The sequence below is a fragment of the Triticum aestivum genome, chromosome 7B (assembly GCF_018294505.1).
Source record: "Triticum aestivum cultivar Chinese Spring chromosome 7B, IWGSC CS RefSeq v2.1, whole genome shotgun sequence".
NCBI lineage: Eukaryota > Viridiplantae > Streptophyta > Magnoliopsida > Poales > Poaceae > Triticum > Triticum aestivum.
In genome coordinates this window covers 599749762-599765572 of record NC_057813.1, presented here as the reverse complement: position 1 = coordinate 599765572, position 15811 = coordinate 599749762, and the positions used below count along the sequence as shown (strand labels likewise).

The 15811-nt window shown below is 44.4% G+C and overlaps 1 protein-coding gene across 1 annotated transcript; it reads right to left on the bottom strand.

Annotated features, from left to right (window-relative positions):
* Positions 1 to 4979: 4979 nt before the first annotated feature.
* On the bottom strand, positions 4980 to 6380 carry LOC123159435 (probable BOI-related E3 ubiquitin-protein ligase 3). Its single transcript, XM_044577271.1, has 2 exons — positions 5871 to 6380; positions 4980 to 5786 (listed from the first exon to the last, which is right to left on the bottom strand). The coding sequence occupies exons 1-2, from the start codon at positions 6255 to 6257 to the stop codon at positions 5235 to 5237; spliced, it is 939 nt and encodes a 312-aa protein (XP_044433206.1). The 5' UTR covers positions 6258 to 6380; the 3' UTR covers positions 4980 to 5234.
* Positions 6381 to 15811: the final 9431 nt, after the last annotated feature.

Genomic DNA, 15811 nt, shown 5'->3' with positions numbered 1-15811 from the left:
TAGTTCAACTATATATACTATCTAATTTTAAGTACGTTGTATAGTTTCACCACATCTATAGTTAGATGAACTGAAAAAAATAGCCCCTAAATACTACTATGGAGGGGCTTTGTACTACTTCCAGCGGCCTCTCCTATACCGAGTGTGCTCAGTAAGAGGAAGACGAGGAGGAGGCTACCGACGAACTGGACAACTGCGATACGGTGCCTGCCGCTGCTGCACCTGGAACGCCCTCTACCGCTACACACGACCCCTCTCGAAGTAGTGGTTCTCCTCGTAGATCTCTTGATTCCTTGCCTCTACGTCGGCGTATGCCACGGCCATGGCGGCGATAAGGATCTTTGCGTGCTCGACGAGGCGCTCCTCCTCCTCCCACAGGAACTCGATGTAGCACGCAAGGTTGCAGCCGCACGTGCGGGCCTCCACCTTCGCCTCCCTCCCGCGGGTGGCGGTGGCGGAGCAGGTGATGATCCCGGCGGTCGATGGTGGGCTAGCGGCCATGGTGGACGACGATGGGGTGCCGACTACGACCACCACCTCCCGCCTTCTAGCGGTGGTGGCGGAGCGGGTGATGGCCACGGTGGCTGGCAGTGGGGTGATGGCCACGACAACGGAGCATGTGATGGCCCTGGCTTTTGACGGAGGTGTGGCGGCAATGGCGGCCAGCAACAGCTGCCGACGGGCACAGGCAGCCGAGCGGGTGGTGCGTGTTCCGTGCACACCCAACTGGGACGCTGCGCGCACTATACTACGTCGGGGACTGCGCCGGCGCTGCGGTGTAGCCTCCCAGCTGGAGCTATGCTCTGATGACGGCGGAGTGGCTGAGCGACGACGACGATCCGGTGCCATTGCTGATTTTGGGAGAAGCAGACAAGATAAGCTACAGGGAGGGAAGGGGAAATGTGACGCATGACTCACCGGCCGTGAGGGTTTAGATAGTAGGCTGATAAGCATTGAGATTTTGGGGGATTTCACCTAGTCGGGCGGGAAGTTTGCGCGGGAGCCTGCGCGGTTGCACGGCAACTAGCTCAGCACCGTTTGGCCAAAAGAACACCCCCGCGCACTGCTCAAGCTTGCGGTCGAACGTCTGCGGCAGCGGGGTGACAAGACGTGCGAGAGAAGGACAAAAGGACACGTACACATGATGAGATGAACACGGACCACACTAGGGAACCCGTCGGTGATGAACTCATCAATCGCAAACGGTTGTACACTAGCAAGCGTTTGCCCACAACACATACGGCTTATTCCATCAGAAGTAGGTCGGATGGATCAACTGTATGCCACGTATACACATTGTCAAAACGTAATGCGGTAGACCTTCTTTAACATATGTTAAAAACTAAAATAAAAATAAAAAACAAGGACCTCGAGGTTAATAACACTCATTTCACTCAAAAAATAACTTGTCAAACCATTAATTATGTGATGAGCGCGACATATATAAGCTTATTAATTATTATAATGCACTTGTTATATTTTTTAACTACTATTTCACATTAATTTGAAATCATTGTAATGTGGTGCGTGTATGTGGATCAAGGTTCAAACCAGAATTTATATATCAAATGCAATCCGATGATATGATCTAGGTGCAATATGTTGTAATTCAGTCATGTCGGCATGCAACAACAGTAGTGGCAAGCGGTAGAAAAGTACCACCACAACAGCGCAAAATTCCTGTGTCGGGCAGCACTGAGTGTTGTAGCGAGCACGACCTAGAGCCCGCCACTGCTCATGGCCTAACATTGACTGCTACTTTTGAGATGCATTGGGATTTCCCCGAAGAAGAGGAGATGATGCAGTAAAGTAGAGATAAGTGTTCCCCTCAGATATGAAACCAAGGTCATCAATCCAGTAGGAGAACCAAGCAACACTATGTAAACAGTACCTGCTCACAAGATAACAAATCCTCGCACCCAACGCGAACAAGGGGTTGTCAATCCCTTGACAGTTAATTGCAAGATTAAATTTTATGGTGATAGATAAATAGGTCACGCAAAATATAAATGGAATAAATAAAGTAAAATTGCAGCAAGTATTTTTAGGATTTTTTATATGATAAAAGATAGACCGGAGGGGCCGTAGTTTTCATTAGAGTTTTCTCTCGAGAAAATAGCATACGGTGGGTAAACAAATTACTGTTGGGCAATGGATAGAAAAGCAAATAATTATGACAATATCCAAGGCAATGATCATGTATATAGGCATCACATACAAGATTAGTAGACTGAAATGATTCTGCATATACTACTATTACTCCACACGTCGACCGCTATCCAACATGCATCTAGTACTGTATTAAGTTCACAAGAAATGGAGTAATACCTTAAGCAAGATTACATGATGTAGACAAGATAAACTCACGCATGAATAAACCCCATCTTTTTACCCTTAATAGCAACGATACATAGGGATTGAGCACCACATGATATAACCCATTACAAAGCACCTCTTCCCATCGCAAGAAAAAACAATCTAGTCAGTCAAACTAAATCAATAGATTCGAGAAGAAATATGAAGCTATAACAATCATGTATAAAAGAGTTTAGAGAAAACTCAAATAATATTCATGGATAGGTCTGATCACAAACTCATAATTCATCGGATCCCAACAAACACACTGCAAAAAATTACATCGGATAGAACTCCAAGAACATCAAGGAGAACATTTTATTGAAGAACATCGAGAGCGAAGAAGCCATCTAGCTACTAACTACGGACCCGTAGGTCCGTGGTAAACTACTCACGCATCATCGGAGGGGAGGCAAGATGTAGAGCCCCTCCATGATTGATTCCCCCTTTGACAGAGTGACAACAAGGGTCCCCAGGTAGGATCACTCTAGAACAAAGGCTTGCGGCTGCAGGAAAAGTATTTCGTGGACTCCCTCGTAGGTTTTCTGACTTTTGGGAACTTATAGAGGCGGAGTTAGGTCAAACGGAGGCTTGTAGGCCCCACTATGCCCCTGGCGCGCCCTGGTGCATAGTGGGCCACCGCTTCGTCTTCTTGTTCCTTCCTGAAGCTTCTAGGATCTCTTATCGCCAGAAAAAATCTCCAAGTTTTGTGGCATTTGGACTTCATTTGGTACTGATATTCTGCAAAGTAAAACACAAGCAAAAAACCGTAGCTAGCACTGGGCACTAAGTTAGTAGGTTAGTCGGAAAAAATGATACAAAGTTGCTTGTAAATGTATATAAACATCCAAGACTGATACTATAATAGCATGGAACAATAAAAAATTATAAATACATTGGAGACGTATCAGTGGCAGGAGGGCGCCCGCCACTGACGGCGTTCTAGCAGTGGCGGGCGGCCCTGAGAGCCGTGCCCTCCACTGTTGGGCTTTTCCCACCCGCCACTGCTAGCCATTCATGCAATAGTGAGGGACCAAACGCATGGCAACAAACTGCAAACAATGACTTGTGCGAGATGCATGGTGGTGAATCCACAGGCTCGCTGGCGAAGCCTATAGAAGAGAGTTTGCCCTATTCGCCGAGGAAATGGCGAGGAAACACAGTTTCCTGCAGCAAGTGTGGCTTTCATCGACCAGCACAACACAAGGGAGGCAATGTAGCTTGCACAAGTTGATGTACATGGGTTGGCAAATGACACGACACATAGGTCCACTTCACTGTCACTTGGTGTGGTTACCGAGGTTGGATTAGATTAAACGAGACCTGGGTCCATGTATTGTGACTTCACAGCATCACAAGGAACCATAACAAATATGCGATCATTGTTGTTATTTTGTAATGTTTCTTTATAGCAAGGATTTAGTATTCATGTGTTATGTTTACATGAAATACAAACGTTATTTTGGATCATTACATTTGAATCTGGTTCATATCTTGTTTTCGCTGGATCTCAAAATCTTGATCCTAGCCAACCTTTCGTCACATGCGACGCTAGGAGACGAACATCTTCTTCACCACCTCATGAATGCAATGAAATAATGAAATTTTTATCTTGCTGACGTTTCCTCGGAGGCCAACCCCAGCAAACGCCCCCATCGTCGTTGCACGGACCTTGGCGGAGGGGCAATAACACGTCAGATTTCCGGAGGTGTTCGTTGTCTGCCGATGCCTGGTGAACACTAGTTTTTCTATAGAAAATCCCCAAAAATGTGAATCCTGCGCGCTGGGGCAGGTTTCGAACTCGTGACCTCTCGCGAGAGTGCAGGGTTTTTTGCCTATGGGCACAAGAGAAGTTTCATGAACATTCGTGTTAAAACGTATTTAACTTGGTATTTTGAAAGCTTTTTTTTAATTGTCCCAAAATTTGAGATTTCTTTTTGCATTCTATTTGGGCATTTTTATTATAAGATAATGGCATTTCTTATTATAAGAGGATGGTATTTTATTATAAGAATATAAAAAAATTATTAGAAGAGGATGTAATTATTTTATTATTGTGAGGATGACTTTTTTATTATTTTAAGAGGACGTCATTTTTCATATTGGGAGGTGGCATTTTTGTTTACTGTCACTTTTTTTTGCAAAGTGTTTTCCATGATGGCTAAGAACATGGCAACTTTTCTGGCATTTTTTCGTTTTCAAATTTTTATTCATGGCATTTTCTAAAAGAAATGTTATTTAGTGGGCCTTTTGGCCAACTGGTGGTCGCCATGGCCCTCCCCACTGGCTTACTATGGAAGTTTTCTATATGTTTGGTTGTACGAGTTTAGGCAACCAACCTCTTGCCAGCCGAGCTAGCAAATTTTTTGTAAATTCAAATCAATCTTTGGACAATTGTATCTGATTTAGTTAAATAATGACCTTCTATATAGTCCATATGAATTTTGGCATCCAACCTTTTGCCAACGAAGCAAAAATTCTTTAAGTTCAAGTCAATATTTTGACCGTTGGATCTGAATCGGATTTTGATCTTTGACCTGCTTCACCATCCCCGGCCGCAAAAACCCTTAGACACACGCCATATATGTTGTTCAACTTCTAATCTATGCATTTAAGCTCAAGCATTGATCTGCAATACTAGGAACTGTTTTTCTCCTTGTTGATCAAATTGATCCAACAGATTCAGCAAAAGGCTAAACTAAACAAAAAAAAGGGAAACTCATACTCTCATATCTATGTCATCCAACCATCCTCCTATCTACCTATCACCCCCGTCAACAACAACAACAAAAAAGTGAACAAAAGAATACAAACAAAAGTCGACTCTAGTAAGTTTCAGAAGGAAACAAGATGTCGACTCTAAAACTATTCCTCCCGCATCACGAAAAGTTGACGCAGACGCTGCCATTCTTGGCGCTACCGCACGCCGGGCACGCCTGCGCCGCGGCCGCGCACGGCGCGCACACAGAGAGGTGCCGGCACGGCAGCAGCAGCACAACGGCCGCGCCGTCGTGACACGCCTTGCACATTCTTGTTCCTGTCGCCGGACGCTCCTCCACTACCGGCGTGCCCACCTCCTCCTCCGCGCCGAGGGGCACCTGGTTCTCCCCCCAGCAGCACGACTCGGCGTCGTCCTCCTGACCGTCGCCGCTTCCACTGCCACGGACCGCCTGAGCGTCGAGCACCCGCTGTAGGTCGCCGCGGAGCACGTTGGCCGTGGCCTCGTGGGACTGCGCGACGTCGCGCCACATCTGAGCCTCCATCAAGAGGTTCCTCAGGCGCTCGTCGAGTGCCCAGTTCATGGTCCTGATCCGCTCAATCTCCTCGTCCTTGGCCTTGAGCCGCTTCGCCGCCCTGGCCTCCACGGCCGAGACGATTCGCTTCGTGTGGCTCTGCCCTTGCTCCGCCAAAGTAGTCCACATCTGTTTCGCCTGCATCATGGACCACGGTTAACAAAAGCCTGAAACGCAAAGTATCGATCGGTGGCGGCGATTTGATCATGGCATGGGACTTACATGTTTGAGCAGGATGCAGTCGACGGCGATAGCCTCCTGTTGTGCGTGGGCGGGGAGAACGTCAGCCGCGCCAAGAACCGACGACCGCTCGTCGCGCTTCCGCTTGTTGGTAATCATTTCCTGAGCACCGGCGGGGCTGACGCCCTTCTTCGCCAGATCAGCCGCGGCCATCGCCAAGAACTCCGAACACTGATACGGGGCCGACGACGACATCGGCGGCGGCGGCGGCAGCGTGAAGAGGTCCGCGTACGGCTGGTGCCCCCGCTGGCTCGGCACCGCAGCGCCATAACAAGGCCCACTCGCTGGCATAGCAGCGGCGGAGGCGAGTTGGTGGTGGCCGCCGGTGGTGAGTAACTTGTGGCGCAGGCGTTGCAGGTCCACAGCCATGGCGTTTGATGGGGCGTGCGGGTCGTCCGCTAGCTTCCTATATATACAGCCAAGGCGATGCGTCCCCGGCCGGAGTTAGTCGGATGTGGTGGGAGGTGCGGTCATCGATCGGCGAGGGGGCGGGCAGGGTGGCAAAGAAACAAGGTCCGTAGATGGCAGGCAGCCGGGTATTTATGGACCATGGTGCGTGACCGGGTTTTGGTTGGCGTCCGCGTCCCCTATCCTTGGCCCTGGCCTGAGTGAGAAAGCAACTGAAGATGAGATCATGAGATTGACCGGCCCTATAGTTAATCCTTCTCCTTTTTAGGAGGGATTTTCCTTTTATTTATGGCTTCCGTTTCAATCTCCCTAAATTTGGAGTGGAAACCACGAATTCGCCGTGTTATGTTACCTTTCTGCACCGAAATTGCGGGCTTCCTTCTAGACGAATTCCATGATCGGTTGATCAATTTGCAGAACCCAAGGCTGGCCATATACGGTAAATTTAAGTTAGTATTGTTGTGGCGCCAAATCAGCACGGATCGTTGAGCCTTTGATCTCTGCACGCACACGAATCTTGGGGTGTTAGGAAACTTATAATAATAACAAAGCAAAACAAATTACGCGCTCTCGTCTCTGACTTGGTAAAGATCGGGAATCACCCTTTCAAAAAAAAGAGAGATCGGGAATCACGTAGAAAGCCGGGGTTTATGGAGGGCAATTCGGGGGAAAAAGAAACTGCATGCATGCGTTTGGCGCGTTATGTACCACGTTCATGCACCTGCATCTGCATGCACTACGCTCAGAATAAACGCACGTACTTTAATGTGCTACCTGAGATATTAGGCGTTTTTTTGGCTGGCTAGCTGTAGTATATAGGAAAATAATGAGTAAGTTAAAGGGAATAGATATTTTTGGAATAATAATAATAATAATAATAATAATAATAATAATAATAATAATCTATATCTATACCTACTATTAAAGGGAATAGATATTTTTGGTTTGGTTTCGTCCTTTTTGTGTGGTTTACACACGCTAAGCAATCTGGGACAGGTACTTGTATGTTGACGGGCCTTTTATGAGCTTTCATTGAGACCACAAAAAAAGATTATGATCTTAATAAATTCTACATGAAGAATTTAAAATAAAAAAGATGGGATAATTAAAAGGAAGGATCTGTAGGCTTTAATGTGTGAGCTACTAAATTAGAAAAGGAAGGACTTGATTCCCAACTAAAATTGATGATGACCTCATGGTAATTAATAAAATGATTGTACTTAAATGTCGTTAAAAAGATTGTACTTAAATGAAATCAATGGGAGATTATGTTCGGCAAAGAAAATATGAACACGGCTATAAACTGCAATGTATTTTTTTATGTTCATTTTGTAGAAAGATGCTGTGTTGTAGCATCTTCCTCATAGTGAATTCGGCGTTGTGGGACATTATGCTTGCACAAAATATCAATTTTTTCCGTTACAACGCACGGGCATATGTGCTAGTAATAATAATAGTAATATATGCTAAATATACACATATCTTTGGAAAACAATAACGAACATCAAACAAATTAGCTAACCGCTATATTTGGAGAGTTGTGCATACTGGAATCGATGGATAAAGTGGGAAACAATGAATCGGTGCATATATATTGCAGCTTTTTTTAGGGCATATATATTGCAGTTATGCTTTCCATTACTCGTATATATATATGGACCTTTGTATAAGGAAACAACGTACTGTACGTCTGTACACATGCATTCAAGCGGAAGACGTCCGTTGGTACGCGGATACATTTTGGCTTCTATAGACAAGAAAAGGAAGAGAAAAACAGTCTAGCTTTCAAGGAAGGATAACGTTTCGAGCCGGGGCACCGGCCGAAGATTGGGCCGGTCGCACCTGAGCCTTGCGATCCGTCTGGATCGTGCGTCGTACAGGCCACGAGCATTACTTCTCCGAATCGTTTTTTTCCTTCTCTTGCACTCCTTCCTCACGATGTGGGGTTAGTTGGAACCGTTCTTTTCCTCCATCGCACCCCACGCACAGTCACGACGCCCCCTTGCTGTTAGGGGAAGCCACGACGGGGCAAAGAAGACGGCGAGGCCGGAGAAGTCGCCACGAGGGGAGTTGCAAGAATTTTGCGCACGGCGCTGTTAACCGTCGATGTCTCATGAGTCACGACCAGCCATGGCGTCTGATAGCTGAGACGATGCTACAACCATTCTTGAGAAAAGCTTCCACCGTTTAATTCAAAAGCTTCAACCGGCAGAGTTTCAATTGGACAACTCTGCGACCGAAGAGCTACAACCGTTTATATGAAAAGTTTCAACTATAGTTTGAAAAAGTTCCAATCGAACCACCGCGAACTAAAAAAGCTACAATCATACTCTGATATGAAAGCGTCAACCGACGACCCTACAATGTTGTAAGCGACATACGGAGTTGATACAACCGGTGCGCGGCGATGCTGCAAACAGTTGGGCGACGGGCGTCGATGGACGTGGAAAAAAAGGTTCAACAATGGAAAAAAGTTTCAAACGGCTTAAGAAAAGCTTCAACCCGCAATGAAAAAAGCTTCGGTCGGCTTCAGGAAAAGCTTCCACTCTATGTAAAAAGCTTCAACCAGCGTCGAAAAAAAGCTTCCATTGCGTGAGAAAAAGCTTCAACCGGCGTTCTGATTTTTGTGCGAACGACGATGTTGAGGACTGCAGCCGGCAGCATGGTTATGCGGCAACGAACGTGCTACGATGGCGGCGGGTAGGAGCTGCAACTACAGAGACAGCAGGCGTGCTAGAAGGCAGCGACGATTTGCTACAGGAGCGACCCATCCTTGCTGGAACCGCCGGCGGTTGGTGCTGCGAGGAACCGGGGAGGTTGGTGCCGTCTTCTTCGTTCAGGAACCAGGGAGGTTGGTGCTGCGAGGACGGCCGGCGAGCTGGTTGGCGCATTGAAGGATCACGGCATGGACGTGGGTGACAGGCCCCATGGATTTTTCTTTGTCATGTTTTCCTGAACGAAGCAATTACAACGACGAAGATCGTGCGGCTACAACCATCCAGATCGTACGTGCGCGATAGGACCGGCCGAAAGTTTCGGCCAGCGCACCGGCGCTTATCAGCGCCCTTCAAGGAAATGCATGCGGAGGACAAGAAATGATCGGGCGAGTGCGAACGTGTCCGCGATTGATACCAAACCTTTGACTTGTCCTGAGATGCGCCACGCCTGCCGAGCCGGCGACGTGGCTCTTGACATGTCATGCGTATACGTGATTAGAAAAAGGAAAACTTCAAGAGGCCTAGTCCATATTATTTTGCACGCTATATGTTGGTCGACTGATCTTTGGTAAAAATGGGTCGTGTCACTTGATGTTAGATTTACTGAGCGATAGTCGAGTGATGTAGCTGACGAGTGTGTGCAACATGAGCCATGTTGCGGTCCAAAGTTTGCAACATGATCCATGTTGCACTCAAAGATTGACAAAGACATACAAACATGAGCAGTGTTACGCCCAGATTTGCAACATGGGTCATGTTGTAGTGAGCCGATGTTGTGAGAGGAGGAAAAAAAGTGGCCGTCACAACCTATTTGCAACATGGTCTGTGTTGCAAATCTCCTTGCAACATGACATATGTTGCGAACCATGCAAGCTGCCGTGCTGCGTGCGATGATGCTCCTTTCAAGCTCTGGTGGTCGAAATCCCTTTGCAGCAGCTCGCACCCCTAGGATTGAATCACCTACAACAGTGTGTGGCAAGCACTGACGATGCATCTTATTGCCAACACCGCACGACGGCTGGTGCATCTTGTCATGGAGCGCCGTGACACATACGGTGGTTGCCGCAACGGTGGTTGGGTGTCACCCCAATATGCAATCCGATCCTCAAGGAACTCGGGGATCCCCCTCACGGATAGAAGCGCATATTGAAGACGCTTTGCAAGGTGGATATCATTACATTGTACCATGAACAACACAAATGAGGATACATCCAAAGGCAAACAGACGCCACATGAATACATCAATACACAATAAACATCACACAGAAGAGCAGAATCCGACTACAGATGAAATCAAACGAAAAACACGAACGACATCCACCCTGCTAGCCCAGAGTGCAGACCAGGAACCTAACCCTTGACCGAAGGAGAAGCAGAAGAAGAACTCCAAAACAAGCAAGCATCGCTCTCACATCATATCATCGCATTACCTACACCTACACATGTTGTTATAGTAATCTGTGAGCCTCGAGGACTCAGCAATCCCATTACCATGGGTGTCAAGACTAGCAAAGCTTAATGGGTATGGAATGGTTAAGTGGTGAGGTTGCAGCAAGCACTAAGCATTTGTATGGTGGCTAACTTACGAGTACAAGAATAAGAAGAGTAAACTACGCATAACGGTCGCAAACTAGTAATGATCAAGAAGTGATCCTGAATTACTTATGAGTCAAACATAACTCAACCGTGTTCTCTTCCCGAACTCCCTCGAAAAAGGACTGTCACGGTTACGCATGTGGTTGGTATATTTTATTTAAATTTTAGCCTCAAGTTCTCTACAATCGGATATTATAAATTTCCAAATCGCCACATAACCCGGGTACGGATCTTGAAAAGATTTAACCCTTCAGGGGTGCTCCAAGTGGTCCATTATAAATTACCACGAGCATCTGATGGAACATCCTCACACCATGATAACACGATGCTTAAGATAAGGAATACTGACGGACAAGGCTCTCGTCAAAGGTAAAACTAAACTAGCAAGGCCTCCCGGCGTGCCGACACCTTAATAAGACCCGCGCATATCTCGTCTCAAGCCACGGTCAGATGAACACTACGTACGGCAGCCGAAGTCCCCAGTTGACGGGGTGGCACCGCAAGTGGCTTTGTTTTGGACCAACATCATGAGGAGCTCTGGCCCGGGTTGTTGATTAAGAATCCTCGGGTTAATTACTCCCTATGCAATTTTAGTTTTTATTAGGAAAATGTTAAAACCAAAGTTGTACATTGCTAGAAGAGTTTTAGCCTAAGCGAATGGTCGGGGGGGGGGGGGGGATAATACCCCACATGTGTTAGGTGCGCTCATCGAGAAACATAACACTGGTATGACAAGAACTAGGAAGGCAAGAGTGGAACAGAACACCAAGCAAAAGGCCAAGACTTTTTCTACTTCTTGAGCTTGTGTTGGTTTTCTCGTGAAGAGGAAAGGGTGATGTAGCAAAGTAGAGATAAGTATTTCGCTCAGTTAGAGAAGCAAGGTATCAATCCAGTAGGAGGTACAAGCAAGTCCCTAATCTATGCACCTGCACAAACAATCAAACACTTGCACCCAACGCGATACAGGGGTTGTCAATCCCTTCATGATCAATTGCAAAGGTGAGATCTGATAGAGAAAGGTATAAAATATTGATAGAACGTAAAACAAAATAAAAGTAAATAAATTGTAGCAAGGTATTTTTGGTTTATAGATCTGAAAATATATGATGGAAAATAGACTCGAGGGCCATAGGTTTCACTAGAGGCTTCTCTCTTGAAGGAAAATAATACGGTGGGTGAACAAATTACTGTCGAGCAATTGATAGAAAAGCACAAAGTTCTAACGATGTCCAAGGCAATGATTATGCATATAGGCATCACGTCCGTGTCAAGTAGACCAAAACGGTTCTGCATCTATTTCTATTACTCCACATATCGATCGACTACTGCCTGCATCTAGAGTCTTAAGTTCATAGGAACAGAGTAACGCAGTAAGTAAGATGACATGATGTAGCGGGTTAAACTCAAGCAATATGAAGAAAACCCCATCTCTATTATCCTCGATGGCAATAATGCAATACGTGTCTCGCCACCCCTACTTTGTCACTAGGTCAAATCATGCAAGATTGAACCCAAAGCTAAGCACCTCTCCCGTCGCAAGAAATACCAATCTAGTTGGCCAAACCAAACCGATAATTCAAAGAGAAATACAAAGATATCAAATCATGCATACAAGAATTCAGAGAAGATTCAAATAATATTCATAGATAAGCTGATCATAAATCCACAATTCATTGGATCTCGACAAACACACCGCAAAAGAAGATTACATCGAATAGATCTTCATGAACAACGAGGAAAACGTTGTATTGAAGATCAAAGAGAGAGAGAGAGAAAAAGTCATCTAGCTACTAGCTATGGACCCGTAGGTCTGTGGTAGACTACTCACGCTTCATCGGAAGGGCAATGGAGTTGATGTATATGCCCTCCGTGATCTATTCCCCCTCCGGTAGATCGCCGGAAAAGACCCCAAGGTGGGATCTCACGGGAACAGAAGGTTGCGACTGCGGAAAAGTATTTTCGTGGACTCGTCTGGTGGTTTGGGAATATTTTAGGATTTATAGAGCTGAGAGGGAGGTCGGTGGACTCCCGGGGGGGGGGGGCGGCAAGCCAGGGAGGCCCCCCTCTATGGTGCACCCTAGTGGCTTGCCGCCTACTTGGGACTCTTCTGACTTGCACTCCAAGTTTCGTGGGTGTCTTCTGGTCCAAGAAAAATCATCGCGAAAGTTTTATTCCATTTGGACTCCATTTGATATTCCTTTTCTATAAAATTCAAAAACAAGGAAAAACCAGAAATTGGCACTGGGCTCTTGGTCAATAGGTTAGTGCAAAAAATAATATAAAATAGAATATTAATGCATATAAAACATCCAAAATAGATAATATAATAGCATGGAACAATCAAAAATTATAGATACATTCGAGACGTATCAAGCATCCCCAAGCTTAATTCCTGCTCGTCCTTGAGTAGGTAAATGATAAGAATAGAATTTTTATGTGGAATGCTACCTAATGTATTTAGCCATGTAATTTTCTTATTGTGGCATGAATATTCAGATCCATAAGATTCAAAACAAAATTTTAATATTGACATAAAAACAATAATACTTCAAGCATACTAACAAAGCAATCATGTCTTCTCAAAATACTATGGCTAAAGAAAGTTATCCCTAGAAAATCTTATAATCCGGGTATGCTCCATCTTCAGCACGCAAAGTATTACATCATGCACAACCCCGACGATAAGCCAATAAATCGTTTCATACTTTTGATGTTCTCGAACCTTTTCAACTTTCACGCAATACATGAGCGTGAGCGATGGATATAGTGCTATAGGTGGAATAGAATATGGTGGCTGAGAAGAAGACAAAAAGAAGGAGACAGTCTCACATCAACTAGGCATATCAACGGGCTATGGAGATGCCCATCCATAGATATCAATGCGAGTGAGTAGGGATTGCCATGCAACGGATGCACTAGAGCTATAAGTGTATGAAAGCTCAGAAAGAAACTAAGTGGGTGTGCATCCAACTTGCTTGCTCACGAAGACCTAGGTCAATTTGAAGAAGCCCATTATTGGAATATACAAGCCAAGTTCTATAATGAAAAATTCCCACTAGTATATGAAAGTGACAAAATAGGAGACTCTTTATCATGAAGACCATGGTGCTAGTTTGAAGCACAAGTGTGGAAAAGGATAGTAGCATTGCCCCTTCCCTCTTTTCCCTCTTTTTTTATTTTTTTATTTTGGGCTCTTTGGCCTCTTTTTTTATTTCTTTTCCTTTTTCTTTTCTCACATGGGACAATGCTCAAATAATGATGACTACACACTTTTATTTACTTACAACTCAAGAATTACAACTCGATACTAGAACAAAATATGACTCCATATGAATGCCTCTGGCGGTGTACCGAGATGTGCAATAACTCAAGAGTGACATGTATAAAAAATATGAATGGTAGCTTTGCCACAAATACGATGTCAACTACGTGATCATGCAAAGTAATATGACAATGATGAAGCGTGTCATGACAAACGGAATGGTGGAAGTTGCCTAGCAATATATCTCGGAATGGCTATGGGAATGCCATTATAGGTAGGTATGGTGGCTGTTTTGAGGAAAGTATAAGGTGGGTGTAATGCACCGGCAAAAGTTGTGCGGTAATAGAGAGGCTAGCAATGGTGGAAGGGTGAGAGTGCGTGTAATCCATGAACTCATCATTAGTGACAAAGAACTCACATACTTATTGCAAAATTCTATTAGCTGTCAAAACAAAGTACTACGCGCATGCTCCTATGGGGATAGATTGGTAGGAAAAGACCATCGCTCGTCCCCGACCGCCACTCATAAGGAAGACAATCAATAAATACATCATGCCCCAACTTCGTTGCATAACGGTTCACCATACGTGCATGCTACGGGAATCACAAACTTTAACAAATGTATTCTTACGGATCCACAATTACTCACTAGCATGACTCTAATATCACCATCTTTATATCTCAAAATAATCATAAGGAATCAAACTTCTCATAGTATTCAATGCACTTTATATGAAAGTTTTTATTATACCCCTCTTGGATTCCCATCATATTAGGACTAAATTAATAACCTAAGCAAATTACCATGATGTTTATAGACTCTCAAAATAACATAAGTGAAGCAAGAGAGTTAATAAATTTCTATAAAATAAAACCACGGTCGTGCTCTAAAACGATATAAGTGAAGCACTAGAGCAAAATTGCCTAGCTCAAAAGATATAAGTGAAGCACATATTCTAGTAAATTCATGACTAATGTGTGTCCCTCTCAAAAGGTGTGTACCTCAAGGATGATTGTGGAAAACTAAAAAGCAAAGACTCATATCATACAAGACGCTCCAAGCAAAACACATATCATGTGGTGAATAAAAATATAGCCTCAAGTAAATTTACCAGTGGATTGAAGACGAAAGAGGGGATGCCTTCCGGGGCATACCCAAGCTTAGGCTCTTGTTGTCCTTGAATATTACCTTGGGGTGCCTTGGTCATCCCCAAGCTTAGGCTCTTGCTACTCCTTATTCCATAGTCCATCAAATCTTTACCCAAAACTTGAAAACTTCACAACATAAAACTCAACAGAGAACTCATGATATTTGTTAGTATAAGAAAATAAAATCATCACTTTTGGTACTGTTGTGAACTCATTATTTATTTATATTGGTGTAATATCTACTGTATTCGAACTTCTACATGGTTCATACCCCCCGATACTACCCATAGATTCATTAAAATAAGCAAACAACACATAGAAAACAGAATTTGTCAAAAACAGAACAGTCTATAGCAATCTGTAAACTTCCAATACTTCTGTAACTCCAAATATTCTAAAAATTATGACAACCTGGGAAATTTGTATATCAATCTTGTGTACAAAATTCAGAGCAAAAGCACGCATCTGTGAATTATGAAAATTATTTTACTCAGCGCAAATGTTTCTGTTTTTCAACAAGATCAAATCAACTATGACCGTAAGCCATCCGAAAGGTCTTACTTGGTTCAAACACAAATTAAAACACCAAAACTCATCTAACCAGAGGCTAGATGATAAATTTATTCAAAAAACAGAAACAAAAATCAAGAAAAAAATAAAATTGGGTTGCCTCCCAATAAGCGCTATTGTTTAACGCCCTTAGCTGGGCATTGATAATTTTAATGATGTTCACATGAAAGACAAGAATTGAAGCACAAAGAGAGCATCATAAAACATGTGACAAACACATC